Source organism: Peromyscus eremicus, chromosome 4 (assembly GCF_949786415.1).
Source record: "Peromyscus eremicus chromosome 4, PerEre_H2_v1, whole genome shotgun sequence".
NCBI lineage: Eukaryota > Metazoa > Chordata > Mammalia > Rodentia > Cricetidae > Peromyscus > Peromyscus eremicus.
Genome location: NC_081419.1, coordinates 136,231,173 through 136,258,683, shown reverse-complemented (window position 1 = coordinate 136,258,683; position 27,511 = coordinate 136,231,173). Strand labels below are relative to the sequence as shown.

Below are 27,511 nucleotides of genomic sequence, written 5' to 3'. Positions count from 1 at the left end.
CAGCAGAAGTGTCTCTTTCAGTTAGAAGCTGTTTCGGATGAAGCCTTTTTGCAGAGGAAGCTCATGCGGCTAGAGGCCTATCGGCCGAGGCCTTTTCAGACTGAGGAGTTGGCGAGGTGAGATGTGGCAGTGGCTTGTTCCTTTGTCTCTCTGATCTTTCAGCATTTACCAATATCTGGCTCTGAGTTTTTTATTATAAGACCTTTAGAAATTCGAACAACAGCCTTGTGGCAGAAGTCAGGTCCAAGTTTGAATTCCAGCTCAACCGCTCACAAGGTGAATGACCCTGAGCAAATGATTTCGCCTCTGAACCTCCCATTCCTCCTTAGTTAGATACAGTGCAGGAGCTGGAGAGCTAGAGAGGGCAGCTGTCAAGCGCTCGTCAAGTGCCTGGCTACCATTATCACTTCACCATTGACTCTCAAAAGGTGGATTTTATCCATGTTTTCAAGTGAGGACGGTGACTTGCTCAAGGACACACAACTGACAGCCATGGTCTCCTGAGGAAGTCTAGAATTACAGAAGAACAGAGCAGGGTCATTGCTCCACCTTGTGGAAATCTATCCCCCGACCCCCTTTTCCACAGACTCCTAGCAAGCTCGTAGGACCAGAAGCCCAGAAGCCACAGCCACTCAAGGCCTCATCCTGTGCTCCTCCTATCAAAGGTTCTCAAGCAGCAGGTTCCTTTCTGACTGCTCTCGCCCTGGTGCCCTGGTGTCTGATCCCATCAATCACAGGGCATTCAGTGTGCCCACTTGACGGAGGACTGTGCAAGGGGACCTGCACTCACCTTGGAAATCTTCTTGTGGACTCTTGTGATACTTTGGAGGGCGTCCAATCCTGGAGAGAGAGGGACCAGGGCCGCAGCAGAGGATCAGTGGCTGGCCCAAGAGGACATGAGGCCCCACACCCGTGAAGCCCAGGACCTGACTCCCTGGCCTCCGCACCGGCCTTGATGGCGGGGCTTCTTCCTTGGGGACAAATTAGGCAGGTTCTTCTTCCTGGCTGCAGTCTCCGAGTCGGACAGCTCTGCTTTCAGCCGGTTCTGGTTCCTCTCGGCCAGCGGGCAGCCAGAGAGGCAATGGTGAGCTGTGAACTTGCCTGTGACATGGCCGGAGCCGTCACAGCCGGGAGTGGGGCACTTCCTGGGGAGATGAAGGCTTCGGTTGGGTGGACCTGCTTGTCTCTACAGAGCCCTCCCTGACCCAGGCCCTGTTTAGGTCCTGGGGAATGCTGATGGGTCTCACTCAACAGCTGTAAAAGACTCTCCCTGAACCACACCTGCTTAACTCTGGGCCTCAGCTGTTACTTTACTTACCGCTGATGAAAGCTGTATTTGGAGGGCTTTGTGTGGGGTGGGCTCCTGTGGCTGAGAGGGGGGCAGCCCCCAGGTGAGACAGAGCTGGATTCTCTGGGTCCTACAGGGGCGAAAGAGAAGTCAGCATGGAGTCTTGGAGATAGGGGAATGGGACAGAGAAGGGACAGTTTCCATGGGGGGGAGGGGAGGTCAGGACTTGGGACTAGTTCCTTGGAGACCAGGCCCTAAGCCAAGTTGTGCCCAGTCCTGCCATTGGGTATCAGCTATGATGGGGGAAGGAAGGTTTGGCTTTTGTATACTTTGCTGGGACCTGTGGGCATGCCTTGGTTTAGTGTAGCAGGAAGTCCTGGGGGCGGAGCAGGGGGATAAGCATCTAGGCTCACTGTGGGCACTGGAGCCCTGGGAGGGTTGTCAGAGATTGGTGGAAAAGGAAAGAGCAGTGTCCTGAGAGTACACACGGAGAGGAGGCTCCAGGGGATGTCCTGTCTTGGAGCACCAGCCGGCGGGATGGATGTCCGGGTGGTCGGCATCAATCCAGAAGTCATAGCTGTGACTCCAGCCATCAAAGTGGAGCTGGGAAAGAAAGGCCCTTGGGGGTCAAGTGTTGTTCTTGGAGCCCAGCTCAGTCAGGAGGTCCTCTGGGCTCCGAGGTGCCCTCTATGCCTAGGCCAAGGTCTTGGAGAAGACTAATACAGGGGCCATCTACACAGTAACTGCTCTTAGCCACGTGTTATCTCCATTAAGTCCTTGCGTAGGACAAGGATAATTAGACCCATTTTACAGATGCTAAGATTAAGGCTTGTAGAGGAAAAGGGACCCTTCTAAGCCCACAACAGTGAATCACAGATAAGGAAAAAATGAGATCTAGGGTCTTCAGCTTCCTATTTCATGCCATGCCTTTGACCTCTAAGCATTCTACAGAATTCCTGTCCCACTGACCTGTCCACTCCCCCAGGCCTAGAGTCCCAGAGCCACCTTTATCCGATGGTCCTCCACATCTTCCACGCTGGCTACCCGAATCAGTGCTGGGTTCCTGCGGTCTACAGCCTCCAGCTTCATGTTGACCAAGAAGCTGTGAGGGGGTCTCTGTGGGGAGACAGATGCTTTCAGGATAAGGCCCAGTTCTGAAGAGCTGAGGCTCCAAGAAGAGAGCCGCAAGGGAGACTATGTCTTGGCCAAGGCCCTCCTCTGGCTTACTGACAGGATCACATCTTCCTAAGCTCAGCTCTGGAGAAGGCAAGAGTCAACTTACCACTTTGAAGGCCCAAGTAGGCACAGCTGAGGTCCCAGTTTCTTCTAGATATTTCTCCCAGCAGAAGCTATCAGGGTCTGGATAGTCTGGAAAAGAGAGTGAGAGCAATATCTGAGCCAGCCAGGTGGCTGAGGGAACTCTCTGTCTCCAGTTGGGATCAAGAATATGGGGTGGTAGTGCCCACCTTTAATTCTAGCACTTGGGAGGCAGTGGCAGGAGGATCTCTGTGAGTTTGAGGCCAGCCTGGTCTACAAAGCCAGTTCCAAGACAGCCAGAGAGAGCTACACAGAGAGACCCTGTCTCGGAAAACAACAGCAACAAAACAAAACAAAACAAAAGAACACAGAAGGGGCAGAGACTCTTGGAGAAGAAACTTCCCCCATGCGACCACAATTAGATGCTTGCATTAGATCCTGGGGCAGATAGGTCCATCCTCGTGAGAACCAAGCACATAGGACCTCAAGAGCTCAGGACTGTTGGAATCCTAGCTCCCATCACATATGACCCGATTGCTCTTACTTAGTCTTATCCAAACCTCTGCTACACTTGGGCCAGCGGTGGTCCCAAGAGGAAGGACATATGTCCTTTGCTTGAGACCCCTGCATGCTTGAGGTAGCTATCTAACTTTCTTTTCCTAAACCTCAAAGTGTCAAGGCTCCTAACTGTTCCCTGCTCTGATCCTAGAGGGCCTGCTAATGCGGTACAGGGAACATGTCTAACACGCTAAGAGACCAGGAGGGTGTGAGAGACAGGCCTGGGAAAGATGCATGCTCAGGCAGCAGCCTCACCTTGTGGAGGGGTCAGGGGCTTTCCTTGCTTCTGGCACCAGCCTACCGGGTGGATGTAGGGGCTGCTGGGATCACACCTGAAAACCAAGAGTGTGTCATTGTCCCAGGAGGAGTGGGGAGGACTGAGTCTGCTGTCCCCACAGCATGGCACCAGGGACTTCCTCAGTCTTCTTGGTGAGAGGGAGATGAGTGACTAACATTGGGTCAGAAAACTGCCACATTACTGCAAACTCTATCACATCATAATAGCTAATGAAGATCTATGGGACGTGCGGGTGCATATCTTAACCGGGTATTTCCTGATGAAATAGGAAAAACTGAGTTATGCAACCTGGTACTCAGCTCAGATCCACAGGGCAGCTCACTAACCGCCCACCCCAAATCTGGACTAATAGCTGAAGAACTGGGTGGGGCCACACGGTGTCTGAGGTCCTAGAGGGGATGCCTCCTGCTCCTGGTGCCTCTTCCCCTGCAGGTCCCAGTACCAGTAGTCATAGGTGTCATCCCAGTCATCAAAGTGCACCAGGAAACGGCCGTCCACCACATCAGTCACACTGGCCACACAGACGAGGGATGGGTTCATGCGGTCCACAGCCTCCAGCTTCATGCCCACCTGGAAGCCCACGGGTGGAGAGCTCTAGGAGTAAGAAGAGGGCTGTCACAGGCAAGGCCAGGGTGGCTGGAGCTAGCCCAGAGCCACTGGCAAATGCAGGAGCCAGTGGGGGTATGGGCATACATGGATGGCCTGGGAGTGGGAAATGGGCATAAGGGAGAACAGGCTGGGAATGAGGGTTGACTGGGCCCCTCAGGGACGTCTGTCTTCCAAGTGCTATGTATTTACTGAGGACAAGTCTTCCCTACCTGGACAAGCCTGACCAGCCTTGCCTGAGGCAGCTGGGGCAGTAGTGGGGTGGTGGGGAACAAAGTGGTGTTCCACCGCTGAAAGAGGCACGGAGTGGGAGGGACTAGTACTGGCTGGGTAGTTACCACAAGCAGGCAGACACTTCAGAAGACAGCACCTCCTCATCTCTACATGCCTAAGATAGTTACTCTCCTCTTGGAAGTGATATCCGTGACCCAGAACACAATGCCAGTTAATGGCAGGGCCAGAAGTCAAATAGTTGACTTTAAAAAAATCTGCATTTCCTGTCACTAGGAAGTGGGCCCCTATTAATCACCTGTTAACCCCAAATATAGTCTCTGGGGCCAGACAGGAATGGGAGAGTAACTATCCCTGTGAACAGCATAACGAAGTCCCTGGCCCTTGAATATGATCAGGGGGTGGACACTCTACTACTAAGCTTCACATCCAGCTCCCAGTGTGGAAGTATTTTCAATGGGAGCTCCGTATCTCTCTGACCCTTTGCTTGGGATTATGGGATACTTAACTCTTCAAGCTGCCACCTGCCTCTGAACAGATTAAAAACAGGAGGTGAGCTGGGGGGTAATGTTAGCAGACTAAAAGGGAAAGGCTGCCAGAATAGGCATTGACCTTAGACCAATAAGCCACAGAGTAAACCAAAAGAAGAACATGTGAGACGTGACAGGTTAGTGTCCAGGCTGCCCCAGTCAGCTAGGGCCTCTGGGGCACAGATGGTGGAGAATTCTGCAGCAGCAGAGAATGCTATGGTTTGTGTGTCCCCCGAAGGGTCCTGTGCTAGAATAAGAGACTGAATCCTTATTTAAAGAATAGGAAGCAGGCTGGAGAGATGGCTCAATGATTAAGAGTGCTTGCTGCTTGACTGTAAGGACTGGAGTTCAGATCCCAGCACCCATGACCTGCAAATGTTCGTAACTTCGGCTCCAGGTTCTGATGCCCTCTTCTGGGCTCTGCAGCACATAGGCACTGGCATGTGCACAGACAACACACACACACACACACACACACACACACACACTCATAAAATAAATCATAAAAAGAAATAAAGCTTGAGCTAGGCAGAGGTGGTGCACACCTTTAGAGGCAGGAAGATCTCTGAGTTCAAGGCCAGCCTGGTCTACAGAGTGAGTTCCAGGACAGCCAAGGGCTATCCAGAGAAACCCTGTCTCAAAAAAAAGCAAAGAGGAAAAAGAAAAAAAGCAAGCAAGCTTGTGCTTAAATCCCTCTGACTTCCTGGGATCTCTTCCATACAGGCCTTCACCAGTGTGGGGTCATCTGCCATGAAGTCTCCTCAGAGGTTCGACAGAAAGGGTTGCCTAATCATGGACTTCCTGCTTCTAAAGCTGCAGGGTAAAATAAGCTCTTTTCTTTCTGTATTAGTCAGGTTTAGATACTTGGTTATAGCAACAAAATGAATGAGGGCTGCTGAGATGGTTCAGGGGGTGGAGGCACCTGCCATCAAGCCGTACTATCTGAGTTTGAATCCCTGGATCCACACGGTGGAAGTGGAAAACCCACTCCAAGTTGTCCTCTGACCTCCTCCAGGAGTGCTATGTGGCATGTGCATCACACATACAAAATAAATTTTAAAAAAAAAGTAATTTAAAAGAAAATGGATGGAGGGAAGATGGAAGGAGGAAACAGGAATGTATAACCAGCATCCCCCATTTGGGCTTTGGCCTTTCCCCAGACGTGCCTCTGGAGCCAGAAGAGACCAGATAGAGCTGAGCGCAATCGCTCCTTTGTGCCGAGGCAGATGCCCTGGGCGGGCTGCAGTGACTTTGGAGGAAACAGGAATGTATAACCAGCATCCCCCATTTGGGCTTTGGCCTTTCCCCAGACATGCCTCTGGAGCCAGAAGAGACCAGATAGAGCTGAGAGCAGTCGCTCCATTGTGCCGAGTCAGATCCCCCGGGCGGGCTGCAGTGACTTTGGCCTGAGGGTGATGTTCACTTTTACTTGGATACTCACGTGGCCTTGGCTTGCAAACAGATGCTTGGGGGCTGCCTGAGCTCTCATGCTGCGCAGGTACTGGCTCCAGCTGAACTCTTCTGCCTTGTAACCTGGGCCCCTCGGGGGAATGAACAGAGCGCTGTGCAGAGGCTGGGCCAAGGTGAGGGCCCCAGTAATGAAGTAGAAACAGGCAGGTCCCTAAACCCTCGGGGCCCTTCTGCTGAAGGAGGACAGGACCTGGTGAACACTCAAAGAGTTTAGAAGCCTCAGAGTGGAGCTGTATCAGAATGGGGCAGAGAAACTGACCAAAGTTTAGGTTTGGTTTTGTTTTTAACAAAAAATAAATGTGGGATACAGGGTGACCCTGAAGGGAGTAAGGAACGGGTCCGGGGACTCACTGCCTTCCATGGACCAACCCAGGGCGGTCTTACCTTTGGGAGGCTGCAGCTTGTGTCCAGTCTTCTCAAACCAGCCAGCAGGATGAATGTCAGGGGAGTTGGCATTGACCCAGAAGTCATGGCACTCAGAATACCCATCAAAGTGCAGGCGCAGCCGGTAGCCACACACCTGGCCATGAAAACAATCGGAGGCACGTCAATGCCATCAGATGCCACCTTCTTCCCACTCCTTCCCTTGTCCTGGTCCAGCCCGCAATCTCAGGGATCCAACGCTAGCAGGTGCCCTGAGTGCTGAGTGTAAGGTGGGTAGACTATGGCAGCCTGCTGCCCTCCTGAGCCCCGGATATGCTGTGGAAAGTACTATAGGTTGTCCTGTGCCCCTGGGGTCTTTCCTCCAGCCACCTGCTCTCACTGTACGTTCTCAGTACACCCTGATATGGTCACACTCTATCTCATGCCCCAGGACCCATTTTGCTGCATCTGCTTGGACTTTCCTGCTCAAACACAGGACATGGCAGGTAGACCTGCCTACACTTTTCCTATCCCCTCAGGCCAAATGGGATATTCCTTGATCTGCAAGCCCATGGCCCATCACTGCTGTGCTCACCTCACAGGTTCCCTTCCCAGAGGACAAAGGCCCTGTTTGATTGGAGACAGCATCCCCACCTTTTGAACCGTTCATATCTACCCCCAGCCCCAGCATAGACAATTTATACTATTCAGTAACACCAGGGTCCTACTGCTCCTCATCTGCTTTCCCAATTTTGCTTTTAGCTTTCCCTATATTCCAATGAATCCTCTTGTAGTCTGGGCTTCCTGAGGCAAAGCAGTGCCTCCCTCCCACCCCCAGCCCCACCCCCACTGGCTCCGTCACTCTACACTAAGACATTGGAGGGTATTTCCAGCTCACCTCAGCCACGGTGAGGATGAAGTACATGGACGGGTGTTGAGGGTCAATGCCTTCCAGCTTCATGCCCAGTTTGAAGCCATTCTTGTGACGGGTGACTGCCTGGGACTGTCAACGCACAGAGTGGAGAGGACCCGGCTTCCATGCAGCCTTATCCTTGCCTAGTGGGCTTGGGGTGAAGGAGCTGCCATCTTTAGAGGCCCCATCTGCCTGCTGGTCTCATAGGGGTGACTTATTGGGGATCTGTCCTGCAAGAGGTTCCCAGAGGGCAAGAGAGCTGCAGGACTATTCTGAAGGGCTGGGTCAGGGCTAGAGTCAAGGGCTCTCTCATCTACCTCCCGGTGCGGTCAATGCTGAACCGGGGAAAATGTACCAGAATCCACAAGTCAGCAGGTGAGGGGTGAGTCTGAAGGGCACCTCCTTATTTCTTCACACCCAGGAAGTCCCTTACAGGATGCCCTTTTCAACTCTGGACATCTTCATTCTGCTAATATGTCAAGGATTGTCCAGAAGAAAACACCAGAAGGCCTGTGCTTGGGGATGAGTTCCTGAACTGAGAAGATAAAATCTCCTTAGACTGAAATTGCCCAACTCACGTCCAGGAAGAGGCTGACTGGGGCAGTGACAGCCTTCTGCTCCTCCAAGTAGGACTCCCAGGACCAGCCTTCCTTCTTCTCTCCCGACACTGCAGAGACAAGACAGGCAGGCTGGCTCCTGGGTTGCCTCCAAGGCATGGACAATCGTCCTCGGTTTCCCAGATTGAGCTCTGTCTTAACCTCTATCTTAACCTCCGAGCAAACCTTTATTTGTCCACATGTGTACCTCTTATCACACTCAGCTATGACAGTGCCGGGCACAGAGGGGCTCAGATTCTATTTGTTCCTCCTCCGCCCCCAAGCCACTGTCAGCAGAAGCTCTTTGGATTATACAGCAACTAAGGTCACAAAGTCTCAGCCACTCTGTCCTTGGAAACATGTAGGGTGAGGATTAGTGATGAAGCCTAAGCCAGAGGACTTAATCATACCGCTACCTAAGCTCACAAAGGGAAGAGGAAGTGGAGAGTCAGGGAGAACAGGTCGGAAAAAGTGAAGGCGAGAATACACAGAAATAAGGAACCTTTCTAAAGATTGTTTTCTTAAGTACTTACAGGCATAGACATACATGTGGGTGTGAGCCTAGTGTGCTCCAGTACGTGGACCAATTCTACAGTCTTCGCAGACATGTACATGCTTAGGGTGAGCATATATGTGTGTGATGGGTACATGCATTCATGGACATGAGCGTGTGCAAATACACACACACACATACACACACACACACACACACACAGGCCCACACAAATACTACAGTTCAGGTCCTGTTCATACCCTTAAGAGTGCCTGGGGCAGGAGGGATGGGAAGTTTTCCTGCTGGTAGATTCCTGGCCTCCATGCACAGGACACCTTAAAGGCTATGACAACCAGTCACCCAGAAGGTAGGCTGACCAGCTCAGCTGAGCTGCTTTCCACTGAAGGCCACAGACAATCAGAGACTCAACACTGTATAAGAATTGGCTTATATTTTGGGTGGAAACAGCTCTAATTTCTGTAAATGGACTCAGTTTTGTGATGCTATCTACCATAAAGCGCTTGTGAGGATTCTGTAACACGTGGTCCAGAAACACCTTATGAAATACCAAGACTAGAGTCAGGTTACTGATTCTTTCTGCTCTTACTCAAGACTGACTGAGCCAGCTCCTCCTTGCTCTGGTTCACTCAGCGTTGGGTCATTCAAGCTTGTGGTGGTGTGTTGCTCAGGAAGATGGTTTGTTCCTCAGTGGAACTCAAGTTTGTTCTACAGCTGCCTAAATTCCTCAGTCACTGTACCAAACCTTGAGCTCCCGATGACCTGACCCAACTGGGCTAAGACAAATATTGATCAGTTCATCTACTGATCAATCAAGCTATCAAACTCTCTCAGAGATATATGTCAATGCCAAATATCTAGTGAACATCTCTTCAGGGCATCCTTTGCCCCGAGTAAGACTTCTACTACACTCCTCCAGAACTCCCCTAGCTCTTTTTGTTTTGTTTGGTTTTCCGAGACAGGGTTTCTCTGTGTTGCTTTGGTGCCTGTCCTGGAGCTTGCTCTGTAGACCAGGCTGGCCTTGAACTCACAGAGATCCGCCTGACTCTAGAGATCCGCCTGACTCTAGAGATCCGCCTGACTCTACCTCCCGAGTGCTGGGATTAAGGCGTGCGCCACCACTGCCCGTCTTCTCCCCTAGCCCTTTACACAGCTTTATACAGCTTCATAAATACTCACTGAGCAGGGGCACAAAGAAACAAAATCAGAGCTCAGGATGCCAGGCTATTCATGTTGGTGCTTTTTTTGGCTGCTGGGATGCCACACCATCCTATCTGACTCTTTATTTTATCCAGATGACCACTGCACTGGCCAAGCAATATCCAGGTCTTTCTCCCTGGATAACACCCCATTTGCCTTCCCTTCCCCAAGCTGTGGCACAAGCTCAGTCAGCGGCTGAGAACTTCCCAGCATTCTCATCTCAGGCACCTTTATTGCTCCTAGGCCCTTCGGTCCTGAGTTCACTCCCCTTTACCCCTCCTCTAACACAGCCAAGCTGTAAGACACACTCCCGACGCCGTAGCAGATGTTTCTCACAGGCACTTTGGTGATCCGTTTGCTCTTACACCACCAGTCCTCCTTCCCATCACTTCCTTCCCTGCGCCAGTACTTAACTTTTAATTTTTAAAAAATGTATATGGTGTCTTACCTGCATGTCTGTCTATGCACTATGTATATGCAGTGCCCATGGAGGCCAGAAGAGGGCATCAGATCCCTCTGGAACCGGAGTTACAAATGGTTGTGAGCCACCATGTGGATGCTGGGAATTGAACCCAGGTCCTCTGAGAAGCAGCCAGTGATCTTAACCATTGAGCCATCTCTATAGCCTCCACCAATGCTATCGTGATGCTCTCACTGGACATAACATGTAACAGGTCTTCAGCCTTCTGTCTCCTATCACACACCACCTTGTTTTACCTTAACTATTCCTTTTACCATTTAGTGGAGCCATCTGTATGCCATGTCTGCTGCCAGAAATTGGGAGTTCAGAGATGCCTCAAGTATTTCATATACATCATCTCTTTTAGAGCTCTCAATGCCTTGAGGTGACAGGAAGGACTGGTAGGTACCTCTTATACAGATGAGAAAAGGAGATCTTGTATTGTGTATCTTCCACTGAAAAGAGGTCTGGTTGCCATACTTCTCTGTAATATCTGGATTCCTCCCATGGACAAGCCCCTTGCTCCCTCCAGTGTCCTGCATCCTTTCCCCTGGAAAACTTTTAGCCTCATCTCCAAGCTCAAGTAAGTCCTAAAGCTCCCCTGTGTGGTTGCACAATCTATATACTCCACACTGACACCCAGGCAAGGAGCTGCAGGGGCTGATGTCCAGGCTGGGTTCCTCGCCAAGTCATGTGGCTGTCTGTTGCTGGGTATTTGTACACTGTGTGAAGATGAGTCGTTGTGACCAGTTTAGTAAAAAGCTGAACAGCCAATAGCTAGACAGGAGAAGTTAGGTGGGACTTTCAGGCAGAGAGAGAAACTGAGGGGATGAATCGAGGCACATGAGAGATGTCATTGAGACATGGAGTTGGACATACAGAATGGAGGAGAGGTAAAATACCACGTGGCGAGCCGGGCGGTGGTGGCGCACGCCTTTAATCCCAGCACTCGGGAGGCAGAGCCAGGCGGATCTCTGTGAGTTCGAGGCCAGCCTGGGCTACCAAGTGAGTCCCAGGAAAGGCGCAAAGCTACACAGAGAAACCCTGTCTCGAAAAACAAAAAAACAAACAAACAAACAAAAAAATACCACGTGGCAAAATGCAGATGATTAATAGAAACTGGTTAATTTAAGTTATAAGAGCTGGTTGGAAACAAGCCTAAGCTAAGGACAAGCATTCATAATTAATAATAAGTCTCTGTGTCATTATTTGGGGGCTGGCAGTCCCCAAAGAAAGTCTGACAAGAAAGTACAACTACTTTGGCACCCAACATGGGGTCATGTATATCCACATAGGGCCCAAGAAAGCTGAAAAAAAAAAAAAAAGTTCCGAACATGGAATCAGACATGACTTCTTAGTAACTGCATCTCCTAAGCAGGCCCAATGCTAGCAGTGTACAGAGATGTGGCTCTTTTGAGAGGCCCTGCTGTGTAGCTGAGCACTTGAAAGCCTGCACACTACTCAGCACGAGGTACAAACTGCAGCACAGACACAACCTTCCAGAACTGAGATGGTTAGGCGAGGTGTGGCTGGGACAGTCAGGTGTGGCTCCCACCACTGCCTGAGGACCTGAAGAGGACAGAGTCAGCCGCTAGCACCATGTGCTTAGCCAGCCACACAGTGGAGTGCCTGGCCATTTAAAGTTTGTCTTCCACAGTCAGAGAAGGCTGTAGACTTTGCAGAGAAGACCGCTGCTGTAGGATGTTCTGTATGGCAAATATGTTAATAAATAAACACTGATTGGCCAGTAGCCAGACAGGAAGTATAGGTGGGACTAACAGAGAGGAGAATTAAGGGAACAGGAAGGGAAGGAGGAGACTGCCTGCAGCCACCGCCAGGACAAGAAAGATGTAAGGTACCAGTAAGCCACGAGCCATGTGGCAAAGTATAGATTAATAGAAATGGGCTGAATATAAGAGTAAGAGCTATTCAATGGTAGGCCTGAGCTAATGGCCAAGCAGTTTAAATAATATAAGCGTCTGTGTGTTTATTTTATAAGTGGGCTAAGGAACTGCCGGGGCTTGGCGGGACCCAGAGAGAAAACTCCAGGTACAGACTGCAAAAAGTCAGGTCCATGCTGAGAAAACCTCTGAATAGGTAGAGTATGCTTGAAAATGTGCTTAGATAGCTTGGCAGTGGTGGCGCATGCCTTTAATCCCAGCACTCGGGAGGCAGAGCCAGGCAGATCTTTGTGAGTGAGGCCAGCCTGGTCTACAGAACGAGATCCAGGACAGGCACCAAAACTACACAGAGAAACCCTATTGGAAAAAAAAAGAAAAAAGAAAATGTGCTTAGATGCTGAAGAAAGAAAAGAAAATGGGTAAAGTCATAGAAAAAATAGTTTAAAAATTAAAGTCTTTAAAGAGAGAGTAAAGTAATATAAAATAAATAAGCCACTAAAGGATGGGAAATATAACACAGGATGTCTGGATCCTGTATAGCACTTTAGCAACTTTAAATTTTTTAAATGCTAATGAACAAAAAATGGCAGCTGCTGAGAGATATTGGATTGTGGGAAAAACTACTGAATTAAACCAGTCTATATATTTTAAGAATGTCTTAACTTTAGAATGGAAGTCAAAAAATGTGCTGTGTTAGGGGAGAGGTGTGCCTTTGTTTCCACAGGAAACAAAAAGCTATGGATTCCTTCAAAATTAATAAAGATGAGATTTAATTGGGAAACCTCCTGAAAATCTTGGCTGCAGACATGAAGGAAGAAACCAAGAAAAACAATAAGACAGGTGACATATAAAGTTCATCCCTGGACATGGGCACAGCTCTGAGACTGGATGAGACATGATAAATCTTGTTAGCTACAGAGTTCTCATGACTTATTATTACATGCCATATTTTCATCTAGCATGGAATGAGATTTATATTAGTTTGATTATACAGTCCGAATGGACTTATAAAGTTGACAGACGTCTTTTACCTGCTCAAACATGGAACAGAGAATCATCTTTAGCTGATTTGTGCATACTGCACATTCCATACTTGTGTGAATGCAGATATGTATGTTACCTTTAAAAGTTTCTGTGTTTTCAGGAAAAAAAAAAAGGACCAAACATCAATGGAGACAAGTAGCCTAGGTGATCCAGCCTCTCAGAATGCCTCTGTTGCAGCTTCCTCAACAATCTGTATCCAGAACAACTTCAAAGCAGCTGGCTGAGATGGTCCAGCCTCACAGACTACTCTAGCCAGGACTTCAGGACTTCAGTTAAGCCCTGCACTTTCCCAATACACAGAGACTGGACAACAAATGATACAGCTAGCTCTCTCAGGACTTGACCATTATCCCAATTTTCTCAGAGTCCCCTAAAGATGCTATCACCCCCAGATAACAGGAAGTAATTTTAAGAACATGATGCCTACATTCCTGAGAGGTGGGGTGGGTGGTTTGGGATATTTGTCATTGTTTAGAGGTATTTGTGGTGGTATTGTGTTCCTCAAAATATTGTGCATGCTAATAAATTTATCTGGGGTTAGAGAAGAGAACAGCCACAATATCAAACATAGAGGATAGGGAGCAGTAGCACATGTCTTTAATCCTAGCATTCCAGAGGCAGAAATCCCTCCGGATCTCTGTGAGTTCAAGGCCACACTGGAAACAGCCAGGCATGGTGACACATGCCTTTAATCCCAAGAAGTGAGCCTTTAATCCCAGGGAGTAATGGCAGAAAGCAAAAAGATATATAAGGCATGAAGAGCAGAAACTAGCAGCATTTTGGCTGGTTAAGCTTTCAGGCTTCTAGCAGCAGTTCAGCTGAGAGCCATTCAGATATGAGGACACAGAGGATTCCAGTCTGAGGAAACAAGATCAGCTGAGAAGTGGCCAGGTGAGGTTAGCTCTGGCTTGTTCTGCTTCTCTGATCTTCCAGCGTTCACCCCAGTAACTGGCCTCAGGTTTGATTTTATTTTATTTTATTTATCATTTATTTATTTATTTATTTTTGGTTTTTTGAGACAGGGTTTCTCTGTGTAGCTTTGCGCATTTCCTGGATCTCACTCTGTAGACCAGGCTGGCCTCGAATCCACAGAGATCTGCCTAGCTCTGCCTCCCAAGTGCTGGGATTAAAGGCTTGCGCCACCACTGTCTGGCTGATTTTATTAATAAATACCTTTAAGATTCGTGCTACAGGTATTGGTTGTAAATTGTTACTGGTTGTGGTAAGGGAGGAAAAAAGCAAGGGAGGTTAGATTCAAGGATCTGTTTCTCAAAAGAAGAAGTGGTAATACATAAATGACAGGATAAAAGGATAGATTATTAAATCTACTTTTAAACTAAAAAGTAACTATCAATCTCAAATATTTTACATTGGTATGGATTTTTGTATATTTATACAAATTTAAGATTATTTTGTTATAACATGCTGTATATATGTTTCTACTCTTTTTAAAGGTATTTTTGTTTATTGATAAAAATTTAAGGTTATTTTTGTTATAACATACTGTAAGGTAATGTACCTATGCAGCTCATTTAAAAATGTAATGTAAAGTTCTAGTTCTTAAAAGCTATTATTATAAACTATTTAGGATAATTTAAAAATGCAGGTTAGTAGTTATCTATAACAATCAAACTTGTAGTCATGTTAGGTATGTTTTCAAGGTCAAACAGAGACATTTTTAGATACCGCGATGCTCTTCAACACTTCAGAGACCTACCAAATATAGCATTTAAGATGTTTTAATAACATAAGGCTTTTCATGACAGTGAGGTATATCTGTTCCTGGCAGCATCAATTTACTTCAGAGAAAATGATGGGCATTGAAGAACCTCCATGTGGAGTTTGCTTTCAATGTGGCAAAGCCAGCCATTGGGCAAGAAACTGCCCTTGCCTCAATTGCTGACAGTATGCTGTTCACACTGGACAAGCAGGACACAAAAGAAAGTTACTGCCAAACTTTGCCAAGACAGGGTAGGACAGTTCTTCAAAAATTTCCTGCTTAACAAAAAAGTCTGTCAGATATTCTAGGCCTGTAGGCCCAAGATAGATGCCCCAACGTTGCAGAGGAACCTTGGGTGACTGTCCAGGCAGCCAGCTGTTTCTGTCATTTCTATAGTTTTGGAAGTTGTTTTCTCTGTACTTCCTGTTTACTCAGGTAATAGTATATCCTTCTCAGGTGTTTGATGGGGTTGAAGACTAGATAGTTATACTGTTTTCTTTGTTACCAAGTTCAAAAAAGAAACTTACAAAAGAGATATAAAGTTTATAAGGTTGAGAGACATAAAAGCTTAAGTCATCCATCTAAGAAAATGTTTTTAGGTCTAAAAAGATACTTTTAGATTGGTAATACAAGTTATAATAGAAAGCAGTTATATATAAAACTTTGGACTTATCAAGAGAGATAGATAATAGAGCAATTTCTCCAAATTGCCAAATACAAATGGACTGAGTATTGTAAATGTAATTCTTACCTGATAATTGTTCTTTTTTTTTTTTTTTTTTTTTTTTTTTGGTTTTTCGAGACAGGGTTTCTCTGTGTAGCTTTGCGCCTTTCCAGGAACTCACTTGGTAGCCCAGGCTGGCCTCGAACTCACAGAGATCCACCTGCCTCTGCCTCCCGAGTGCTGGGATTAAAGGCGTGCGCCACCACTGCCCGGCTAATTGTTCTTATTGTATATAGTTTTACTATGTCAGAGTTAAAACCTCTCCTTTTTATTTAGACAAAAGGGGGGGAATGTTGTGGGATATTTGTACAGTGTGTGAAGATGTGTTGTTGTGATTGGTTTAATAAAAAGCTTAATGGCCAATAACTAAGCAGAAGAGGTTAGGCTGGACTTCTGGGCAGAGAGAGAAACTGAAGGGATGAATCTAGGCACATGAGAGATGCCAGTGAGACACAGAGGGAGTCGGACATACAGAATAGAGGAAAGGTAGAAAGCCATGTGGCAAAATGTAGATTAATAGAAACTGGTTAATTTAAGTTATGAGAGCTAGCTGGAAACAAGCCTAAGCTAAGGCCAAACTTTCATAATTAATAAGTCTTTGTGTCATTAGTTGGGGGCTGGCGGTCCCAAAAGAAAATCCGACAAGAAAGTCCAACTACAACTGTCTACAGTGAAGAAGGAGCCCTCTTCTGACTGGTCTGCAAATAAGAGGCATCTTTACATGATTTGTGTGAAGGCATCACAGAGGCCAGCTGTAAACGGATCCTCTCTGGCTTCCAGAAATGCTCCTTTGCTTGTTCCTGCTTCCTCAGATGCCCTGGGCAAGCTTAGCCTGATCAAAACCAACCTGGAAACTACGACACCAAAGCTTGTGGCCCTTTTGGTACTGTGTATCCCAGATAGTGGCACCTCCATCCAGTCATCTAGCCAGGGACCTGGCACTGACCTGTGTGCTTCTCTATTCCCCAGAATCCTCTAGTCCTGCTGATTCCAACTCCTGTGTCTGCTGAGTCTCTCTCCACCTCTCCTCATTTAGTCCTTACTCTGAACCAGTCCAAGATCCCCCTTCTTGATCTTTCTGTTCCAAACTTATTATACTTCTAAAACATCTCTGAAGTAAAGAGTTTTTTTCTTAAGTCCTACAGTATCTTCTCATTTCCAACCACACACAAAACCAGCAAAGCCCTCTGTGAGCTAGCCACTCCTTCCTGCTCACGCTTCACCATGAGCCTCTCCACCTCTGTACCTGTGGCTTTGCACAGGCTCAGCCCTCTAGCTCAGGTATCCTGCTCCACAATTTTCTTCCATCCTCCTATTTTTTCCTCACCCTCTAAGACCCAGACCCAGCTACATCATCTAGCTAAGGCTTTACAAGGAGTAGATGTTCAACAAGTGTTCATTATATGACTAGAGAAAAGATGGATGTACCAAGTCATGAAATGGCTGACTGCATGTGGCAGTTGTCCTGTGAAACAGCTTTGTGTTTACGTATTTCACACATGATACTTGTTATATGATATATAACATACTGTTATGTGATATATATAATACATCATACTGTTATATGACAGATACTTGTCTACATATCCATCTCTGCAACTGTGAGCTCCTTAGGTGAGTCCTAGTGTCTAGCTCACTCTGAATGCTCAGCTCCATACACAGTGGACAATATCTAGAGAAAGAGGGAGAAAATGTAGCAAACAGGATGCCAACATTCATGAGCCATCTAAGGCTACATAGTGAGATCCTGTCTAAAAGACAGGTGGAGTAGGGAGAGATGACTAGGTCATGAGGACAGTGCCCGCATGAACATGCTGCTATTGAGGAAATATTCTGAAAAGCTAACAAAAGGCAGGGACCATCTTCTCCCTCCAAGTTAAGGGTTTGTAGAATTTTGCATGGATATTTGAATTAGGAACTTCAGTCAAAAAAGTGTTTCTATAGTTGAGCATGGTGGCATATGCCTGTAATATCAGCTCTATAGAGGCAGAGGCAAGGTCAGCTTGAGATGCATCATGAGTTCCAGGCCAGCCTGGACTTATCGAATGAGAAGATGTAACAAACAAACAAACAAACAAACAAGAATCAGAATGCATTTCTAAGCTGGGTGAGGTGGCTCGTGCCTGTAACTTAGGATCTGCAAAGCAGAGGCAAGAAGACTGTAAATTGGAGTCTAGCTGGAGCCAAAGGTTAAGACCTTGTCTCAAAAAACAAAAATACCTCACTAAACCAGATGGGATGGTACATGCCTTATAATCTTAGCGCTTGGCTGAGGCAGGAGAATCATTCCTTTGAGGCCAACCTAGGTTGTATAATGAGACTCTGAATCAAAAAACAAAAGGCCCAGGAGTGGTGGCACACATCTTTAATCCCAGTACCAGGGAAACAGAGGCAGATGGATCTCTGAATTTGAGGCCAGTGTGGTCTATGTAGCAAGTTCCAGGCCAGCCAGAGCTACACAGTGAGACCCTGTTTCAAAACAAAACAGAACATCATCCTAAAAAGCCAAAAGGAATTCTGAAAGAAAGGGGTTGGGGAGGAAGAGGAAGAGAGGAAGAGAAGGCAAGTGAGAAGCAGGAGAGTCCCTGAAGTTGATTCCTGACTGGTGTCTATACTGAACTACACTCATATTCTCAGGCCCCTCCCAATTCCGTATGTCACTATAGCATTTTAACATAGAGTCAGCTGCTTACATTCAATTTAAAAATAAGCAAGGGTCTGAGTTTCTCCAAAGAAAATATATAGATGGCCAATAAATTCATAAAAAGGATGTCCAACATATCACTTACTAGTCATTAGGAAAACACAAATCCAAACAACAGGGAGATAGCATGCCACCCCCACAGGATGGCTAAGATAGGAAAAACAAAGAGATGTCACTAAGTGTTGAGGACAGGGATAAGCTAGAATCCTGCACATTCTGTCAGGGATGTATAGCCACTTTGGAAAACAGCCTAGTAATGTATCCAAATGATAAACACAGAGTTATTATGTGAAAGAAAAATTCACTCCTAGGTATATGCCCAATAGAAATGAATCATAAATCTACACAAAACTGTGTACAATAATTCAGATAAGAGTACATAACAGTCCAAAATAGAAGCAATCTGCCCATCAATTGATGGATAACCACAGTATGGATGTCATTCAACAAAAGGGAATCAAGTCCCCACGGATACTAAAATATGGCTAGACCTTGATACCACCATGCTAAAGCAAATGAAGTCAGCCACACAGGACAACACGCATGATGCCATGTGAATGAAATGGCCCAAACAGGCAAATCTATATGCAGAAGGCAAACTGTTGGTTATTTGGGGGGGGAAAGGTGGCTTGTGGAGATGACCACTGGTGGGCACAATTCACCCACCGAACAGGCATTCTTTGAGAACCCACTCTATACCAGGCTCTAGGCTAAATGTCCAAGACACAGTGATTAATAACCTTAGTCTCGGGCTGGCAAGATGGCTCAGTGTGTAAAGGCACTCGCTGCCAAGCCTGATGACCAATCATTGATCCCCAGGACCCATGTGGTGGAAGGAGAGAACTGACTCCGGAAAATTGTCATCTGACCTCCAACAGGCTCCAAGGCACATGTGCCTCCCCCCAATAGATAAATGTAATAAAACTATAAATAAACAGATAAATAAATTCAGGCCCTGTGTTGATAAATTTAAGTGTTTGGGGAGGAAGACATAAAATTGATACATAGATGATTACCAGTATGATAAGCTCTGCTTAGATCCAGCTGACAGCTGTCACCTGGGACTATAGAAATACTAACAGCAGGCCTGAGGGCTAAAGCTAGCTATGAAGGACCTCTTTCTTAGAACCAGAAGATCAGGAAAGGGGCCCAAAAAGGAAGGCCAGGCTAACGAACAGTGTGGGCTTACCAATACCACCAAGGGGAAGTAATACTACACGCTCCTCAAGTCTTCAGAAACCAAGCCCAGACTTCCCAGTAGGGCCTCCTCACAGCTGAATAATGCAAGATAAACAACCCCAAGAATAAACATATAGTCATGCACAAACCACAAGTGGTCTCACTCAGTTTCTTTCACATCCACTAACCTGTGCTCACATGTACTGTATACAACCACAACCATGACCTACACTTCAGTCCCACACCTTACCCAGCTGGCTCCTGCTCCACTCTTCACTCTCTGGGGTGTTGGCAGTAGGCTGTCTCTCTGGATCTTTTCCTTCTCCTTGCTTCTGCAGAAAGAAAGCCTGACTCTAGCTTCCTGCCCTCATGGGTTGGGACATAAGTTCAGCCTCTGGTCCCTGGCCCCTGCCTGGCTATCTGGTCCAATGTTATGCCCGAAATTGGAAGCGTTTCCTCTAGGGTACTGCAAGATCTCTGCTCTTGCAGTCAGTCATTGCTTGGGTCTGTACCATTGGGGGAGGGTACAGACTCGTGTGAGTACACATACCCTTGTCACACAGCCTGACTACAACTTTCATTCCCAGATGGGGAAACTGAGTATATGAACATCTGCTCTGTGCTGACTTTACCTGCCTAAGAGAACCTTCCTGCATCTACAGCTTCAGCCCTGTGTTTCCTGACCTCTCATTTCAGTACTAAACTCCAGAGATTTCTTTTTCCACCTCCACACATCTACTTCGGGTGCCAGTTCCCTTGCGTGTGCTGTAACCCTGACACCAGGCCAGGATGGGAGCCACAGAAAATTAGGAGAGTGATTTGTAGGAGGTGTGGTCAGGAGGTAGAGGCAGAAAGATAGGGGTTAAGGCCAGTCCCATCTACTGAGTAAGTTCAAATCCAGCCTGGCTACTAGGCTATATACTAAATGATTCTTTCCTTCTTTCTTTCCTTCCTTCCTTCCTTCCTTCCTTCCTTCCCTCCCTCCCTCCCTCCCTCCCTCCCTTCCTTCTTCCTTCCTTCCTTTAATTAGGTCTATACCTGATTCAAAATGGAACCAGAAAATATGGGAGTAGGTCACAACAGAAGCGCCAACCCCCATCTTTGATTGACAAGACTACAAAACTGAGGCTCCAGCTTCACATTTCTCCCCCTGAGCCCCTCCTTTTACCATGGCCTCTGGCTCCGACTCCTCTGACGGACTCTGGTACTCCCTATGTTTCCTCTTCTTCATGGGTTTTAGGAGCTCAGAAGCGATGGTACAGCCTGAGTTCTCTACTATGACTGACCTACAAAAGGAACGGTCTCATTTGAGAAAAACAAAACAACAATTAAAAAAAATCCCCAAAACCCCTATACAGTTTGTAGTATATAGTGTATCCACATTTTCCTAAGCACGGAGCCGGAAAGGGACCTTAAGGGCTAAAAACCGGGCGAGAAAGGCTGTAACCCGTCGTTCTTACTTACCGCTTCTGAAAAGGCGGAGGGAAGCGGTCGCCTGAAGAACCCAGGTCTGGGGCAGTGCCTTGTTGAGGTCCACAAGTCTGGCACTCGCAGGAGCTCGCGTCCTTTGGGGGTTCCTGAGAGGTGACTTCTTGAGGGTTCCGGTGGACATCTTCTGTGGGAGCCCACTGGGCCTTAGTCTTCCCATCCCTGGACAACCACATCCAGGCCCCGCCCACATCCCTGCAGCGCATCTCCTACTGGACAGCATCCTTCAAGCCTTCTCCGCTTAGGACTGCCTCTGGTTACATGCCCATCCAAGAGTCCTCAGGGAGCTAAGCCTCACCCACCCACGCATTGCCCTGGGGAGCAGGATCCTACCGGGGTGCTGGGTGCCCGTATCGCCTCCCGTAGGGCCACCTTCATGTCTGACCAGCCCTTCTTGCTGTCGTTCCGGGCATGGTGGTCGTTCTACTCCCATCATATTCAGTGGCGCGTACTCACTTATCCGGAACTAGGGATGCAGAAAATTCTGAGGACTGTGACTTCTGCACTAGCTCTCTACCCACCTTGGGTCACCCACACTTCATTTTGCTCTGCCAGCTACACTTCAGGCCTATAGACTCCGCCCACTCCTCCCCAACCACGCCCCCACCTACGGACCAGTCTAAACCACGCCCACCATCCTCAGCCTTTCTGCCTCAAGCCCCGCCTTCAAGCCCACATGCCCCGCCCCACAGCTGCCAATCCTCTTGGGCACTAACCCGCAGGCCACTCCCAGCTGAAGGTGTGGAAACCCCTGTCCAATCCAGAAGCCTGACTGTGCTATTGGTCCCCGACCCGGTGCTTAGCTGTGGCAGAATGGTGGCAGTAACTGGTTCACTGGTGCTAGTCACCCGCTCCAGGGTGCCCACATGGACTGGCTCCCGGGGATAGGACACATCCAGGGCTGTGCTGGGCAGACCAAGGGTAGCTGCATTGGCTAGAAACAGATACACAGATAAAACAGGGCACAGATGAGCCTGGTGACCCATGCAGGTAAAAAGCAGAGCGTGGTGGCACATGCCTTTAATCCCTGCACTTAGGAGGCAGAGGCAGGCAGATCACTGAGTTCGAGGTCAGCCTGGTCTACAGAGCGAATTCCAGGACAGCCAGGGCTACATAGAGAAACCCTGTCGCAAACAAAACAAAACAAAACAAAACACAATAATAAAAAGATGGAAAATTGGTATCCTCATCTGCCCTCTATCCACACCCTCTTGAGTAAGTATGTGACCTCCAGACCTCTGACTTTGACTTACTAGGAATAATAAAGGCAGTTGCAGGCAGGTGAGGACGGGAGCCTGCGCTGTCTCTGGCCACCAGGTGCACACTGACCTCCCCTGTGGAAGATCCCTTCAGTGTCCTTAGTATCTCCATTTCCGTGTGCCCCTCCATCCAGAAGAGTCTACAAATCAAACACAGCCACCAGGATGATGAGGATGGGGAGGGAAGGGGCTTTTTGGAGGAGAAACTGGTCACTTTCACATCAGCAACATGCTGAGAAAGGTCTCATCTCTGAGAGGAGTAGAATGTCCTAGGACACCAGCGTCAGGTCTGACTCCTGGCCTTCACCCAGGTTATACAGAACTCTGGCCAGGCCCTGCATCTGCCCCTGCCCATTATTTGTGGCATAATGGCATGTGTGAGGATAACATACACACTGCGTGTAGAAATGGCTTATAGGAAGTGTGATTCAGGCCAAGGTTGTTTTGGCCAGTGACAAAGCCCAGGCTAAGTCCAAATCATCTCTTTCTTGATCCCCCACTCCCATTCCCTTTCTTTGAGAACTCAGAGTCTTCAGGTACCACATTCTCCTCTATCCAAATAAGGTCGGTCTTTGTGGAAGACCATCTTTCCTGATCTTGTTCTTTCGTGTTTCCCTGTGCACTACTCCCACCAAACCCAGCCATGAATGATTAGTTGAAAGAAGGGTATAATGCCTCAGTGAAAACCTCTCTTGAACAAATGCACGTACCTGAATAGCAAAAGTGTAGCATATGAAAACCCAGTCAGCACAAGGTCCAGAAGCTGGAGGTATAAGCCTATTGGCAAAGCACTTGACTAGCATGCATGAGTCCTGTGTTCAAATCCAGCAGAGGGGTTGGGGGATGGAGAAGAGGAGGGGAGGGGAGGAAAGGAGAGAGAACAGTATTCTGTAGCATGGTTGCTACTCAGTTGTCCCTTAGCAGCCATGGCTTAAGTGGTAAGGAAGGAGCATGAGGCTGAGTCCAGGACGGAGTCTTGAGTTAGATGCTCAACTTCTCTACATTTTCACCTGTGACTCCAGAGAGCAGCCTTCCCACTCTGGGCCTCAGTTTTCTTTTCTTTGCCTTTTTTTTTAAACACATAGGATTTTTTTTAAATAGATTTATTTATTTATTATATATACAATGTGTTCTGTCTGTGTGCATCCCTGCAGGCCAGAAGAGGGCACCAGATCTCATTACAGATGGTCGTGAGCCACCATGTGGGTGCTGGAAATTGAACTCAGGACCTCTGGAAGAGCAGCCAGTGTTCTTAACCACTGAGCCATCTCTCCAGTCCCCTTTTCTTTGCCTTTTTTTGTTTATTGTTTGAGACAGGGTTTCTTTGTGTAGCTCTGGCTGTCCTGGAACTCATTCTCTAGATCAGGCTGGCCTCGAACTCACAGAGATCTGCCTGCTTCTGCCTCCCGTGTGCTGGGATTAAAGGTGTGCGCCACCACTGCCCGGTGAGCCTCAGTTTTCTTAACTGTAAAATAAAATAAAGGTGGTAATGGCACCTACCTGAAGGGGCTCTGGTGAATGCTGGCCGTGAGGTAGCGATACCAGCAAGTCTTTCACAAATAGAACTCCTCTCCCTTTAGACAGACACTCCAGGTTGGTTGGCAGCTTCTAGCCAATACCATGGGCACTGTCCACTCGCAAAATCAGGTTGCAATGGCTGCTGTCTTGTGCCTACCCTCCCTCTCTCTTGCTGTTCTTGTGTGCTCATTTATTTCCAAGAGTTTCCTTCCTAAAATGGAATATATTATAGATGTCTGTCATTGCAAGTATAAAGCCATGGTATAAACAGATAAGGTCAGATATGTGACCTAATTAAAGAAGCATTCAACCCAAACAAGATGAATTTATAATCCAGAATCCCACAAATTTCAATCCAATTTATTTTGCTTTTCACAGCTTAAGTGTTTATACCATTTAGAAATATTTACTTTTATTTTATGTGTACAGTTGTTTTTACTGGAATGTGTCTGGGCACGTGCATGCAGTACCTGCTGGGGCCAGAAGAAGGCTTCGGATCCCCCTGAAACTGGAGCTCCAGATGGTTGTCAGACACTATGTGGGTGCTGGGAACTGAACCTGGGTCCTCTGCAAGAGCAACAGGTGCTCTTAACCCTGAGCCATCTCTCCACCCATGCCTTTGTGCCCCTTTTAATTATTTTAAATAGAATAAATCTTTTATTTAAAATACTAACGATCATGAAGAGTGGCTGCTTATTCAAAGAACTCTTTCAAAAACCAGTCCCAGAAAAGCAGCTGAAGATGCCCTTTCTGACAGGGCTTGCTGTCTGCTCTCAGCAAGTCCTGGAGAACCAATGAAGTGCCAGCACTGCTCTATGCTCTGGGGACACTGGTGCTACCAGGACAAAGGGCTCTCATGAGGCTTATACTTTAAAGACAAAAGGAAGAGGGTGGAGCTGGAGACATACTTGAAAGTTGTTGTACACAGATGATATTTAAGACATAGGAGGGAATGCGGAGAAAAGAGTGGAGCCTTGGAGCACCAAAACAATTACAGGTTGGGAGGGCAAGGGAGATGCAGTGCCAGTGTGAGGAAAGCCTGCAGTGACGGGCCTGCAGTGAGGGGGAGGAGAGTCAGAGGAGGCCCCCTTCTGGAGACTAATGGATAACCGGCAGCCATCAGCCTCAGGTTCTCCGGAATTGGCCAGGGGACTCATTCAAATGTTCTCTCCCCAAATCAGCTCTAGATGACCAGATGACAGAGGGCTATAAAAGCCCCACCCCTTTACCTTCATTCAAGGCATCTCTGTAGGGTCGTCTCAGGTTTAGGGCGTCCTGCTCCACAGGCTGAGGCCTCTGTTGAGATTCCACCAGCATTTTACCGTCTCTGTTCCATCTTGCTGGCTTCAAAGGCTACTCCCATAAACCTACACTTAAATCTGTGTTTCCAGGGAATCCTACTTAAAATGAGAGTAATTGCACATAGCAGATGTTCAATAAACAATTTTTGAGCGTGTCCACGCTGCTGTCTCTTGCTGTCTGTCAAGCTTTCCACACACACTCCACCCAGAGCCCTTTGAGGCCTTGTATACAGTAGACACCCAATAAATGCCCTGGTGGTAAGTGTTGGAGAGAGGGGAGATAGTGCTGGAGGCACACAGAAAACTTGGGGGGTCCCCTAGCTCGCTCCCGCCAAAGCTGCAACGTGACGCTAGCGGGTGGAAGCGGCCCTGAGCAGTTGGAGTGTCCAAACCCGCCACCAGCCTCCCTAGACTAACTAATGCAGACAGTCGCGGGCGGGGCGGTCACTGATCCACCCGCTCTGCAGAAGGGTTACTTTTTTAAACGCCAAAATGGCGGAATTCTTTAGCTCTTTCTTTCCCGCTTCATAGCCAATTTTTTTTTTAAATCTCATTTTCTGTTAAAAATATTGAAAATTAATGACAGCGGAAAGTTTGCCAAATGGCCTATGGAAACCCCAAACTCGCCCTCCACACCCTCTCATTAATGGAAACTCTTAATCGATTACATCTCTTTGCAAGGCCGAACCTCTGTCCTCCCCGCCGCTCTGGATGCAGATAGCAGTGCCCGTGGGGCTCGCTCGCCCGGCATCCCGCAGCCCCCACAGGCAGCGCCCATCCCTGGGTCTGCGGAGCCACCTCCCCAGCCCGCGGTCGGTGCGGCAGGAGCTGGGAAAGGACCTGGGGCGGGGCCCACAGGACACCAACACTCGCCGTGCCGGCCGGCTGGGACTGGCCGGGACTGGGGTGTGATGTTCCGAGAGCACCCAGCCCGAGCCCACCGACCCGTGCTTACCTGCAAGGCTAGCGGGTGCAGCCCGCGCCAAGTGACCGTAGGAGCCCGGTGCGGCGCGCGCCTGCGCACACAGGGGGGCGGGCCCGTTCCCTGCAGAGCGCAGCGCGGAGCTCCTTAGCCGCCTGGTCTGAGCAGCCATGGACCCATGTTGCCGCTTTTGCACAGGGGTGGGATGGGGGTGCAGGCTTAATTGCCGCTTCCCCACGGGACCTGCTAGCTTCTCGGGAGAAGTGGGTGGGGATTCTTACAGTATTCTGGGAATCACCGAGCCTGGAGCAGCACCCAGCCTGATGGACCTCCAGCTGAATGGTCTGTACCAGGCAAAGCACCCAGGTCCCACATTTGGAGAAGGGGACTTCAGGAGTTTTGGGCAACTCTCCTAGGACGGGTGAAGAGCACGCACAGCAAGAGCAAGGAAGCCTGGCACCAGGCGGGTCTGGCCTTGAACTTGCCTGGCATGAAGGACCCCAGCCGTGGCCAGCCTTTGGGTGACCCACTGCCACTGGCTGATGTGTCCTGGCAACATTACAGTCAATATTGGAAGACTGTCATGCTGTGTTCTAGAGTTCGATAATGGTTCCTGTGGTGTTGATTCCAACAAGTCACCGGCTCCTCTTTTGCCATCCATTTCCCTAACTCAAGTCTCTACCAGACCTCTACTTTCATTGGTTCTTATTCTAGCCCCAGGGCTGTAACGTCACAGAGACTTGAGTAATTCAAGAGTTAAGGAGGGCCTGCGCTCTAGGATGAAGGAAACCCACCAGTTTTTAGTATCCCCAGTTCCTAGCAGAGTGGGTACTAATTAATAAATGTCTTCTGATTGGCTCTTCAGTGGCCCACTTTCCCCTTACACACTGGTTTTTAATTTTACCCCCTTATTTCACAGAAAAAGAAACAGGTCTATTTGGCTCTTAGGTGGTAGCTATCAGCCAAATCCTTAGACTCCCAGACTAGATGAAAAAGTTTACTTAAATGGTAAATTCTCCCAATTGCTGTGACCAACAGTTTAAATTTATGCAGATTTTAACTGTTCTTTTCATGTGTTCTGTCTGGCCTCGACGGTTTTAATCACATTTTGTGTTCATAGGGACAAGATTAGTCAGAAAAAGGATGGAGACTGCCATAATCATAGAAGCCTCTTTATATACACCAACACACAACCATCACTCAGTTGTCTTTTATCTCTATTCAGACTCTAAGATTCCAAGATGGTTAAGTATTAAAGGGGTAAACCTATCAGAACACATGGTTTCTTAATTACAAATCCATCTTTTAGTGGTTCAAACAGATGCATCAAATTTGAGCAGGTGGGATCCAGAAACAGCCCACATAGACTTCAGTTGCTATTTTCTGCCCATTTACATCCTCACCAGTCTTAATACCTGTTGTTCATTCCAACACCTTCAGGGATGGAGAGCCGCTTCCAAGCTGATGTGA

At 47.9% G+C, this 27,511-nt stretch overlaps 1 protein-coding gene across 2 annotated transcripts in view; it reads right to left on the bottom strand.

Annotated features, from left to right (window-relative positions):
- L3mbtl1 (L3MBTL histone methyl-lysine binding protein 1) overlaps positions 1–22,430 on the bottom strand; it is a 29,345-nt gene extending 6,915 nt beyond the window's left edge. Inside the window, exons 1-18 of one of the 2 annotated variants that reach the window (XM_059261845.1) lie at positions 22,295–22,430; positions 21,758–21,975; positions 21,375–21,507; positions 21,018–21,165; positions 20,722–20,839; positions 19,804–19,885; positions 8,093–8,181; positions 7,500–7,604; positions 6,623–6,758; positions 6,210–6,301; positions 3,844–3,995; positions 3,359–3,435; positions 2,571–2,656; positions 2,294–2,404; positions 1,777–1,891; positions 1,319–1,418; positions 948–1,145; positions 791–840 (exon numbers count right to left, since the gene is read on the bottom strand). In XM_059261845.1, coding sequence (XP_059117828.1) covers positions 791–840; positions 948–1,145; positions 1,319–1,418; positions 1,777–1,891; positions 2,294–2,404; positions 2,571–2,656; positions 3,359–3,435; positions 3,844–3,995; positions 6,210–6,301; positions 6,623–6,758; positions 7,500–7,604; positions 8,093–8,181; positions 19,804–19,885; positions 20,722–20,839; positions 21,018–21,165; positions 21,375–21,507; positions 21,758–21,975; positions 22,295–22,430 — 2,146 coding nt within the window. Of the gene's footprint in view, positions 1–790; positions 841–947; positions 1,146–1,318; positions 1,419–1,776; positions 1,892–2,293; positions 2,405–2,570; positions 2,657–3,358; positions 3,436–3,843; positions 3,996–6,209; positions 6,302–6,622; positions 6,759–7,499; positions 7,605–8,092; positions 8,182–19,803; positions 19,886–20,721; positions 20,840–21,017; positions 21,169–21,374; positions 21,508–21,757; positions 21,976–22,294 lie in introns of both variants that reach the window. The other variant, XM_059261846.1, reaches the window with a different exon arrangement.
- Between the last annotated feature and the right edge of the window lie 5,081 nt (positions 22,431–27,511).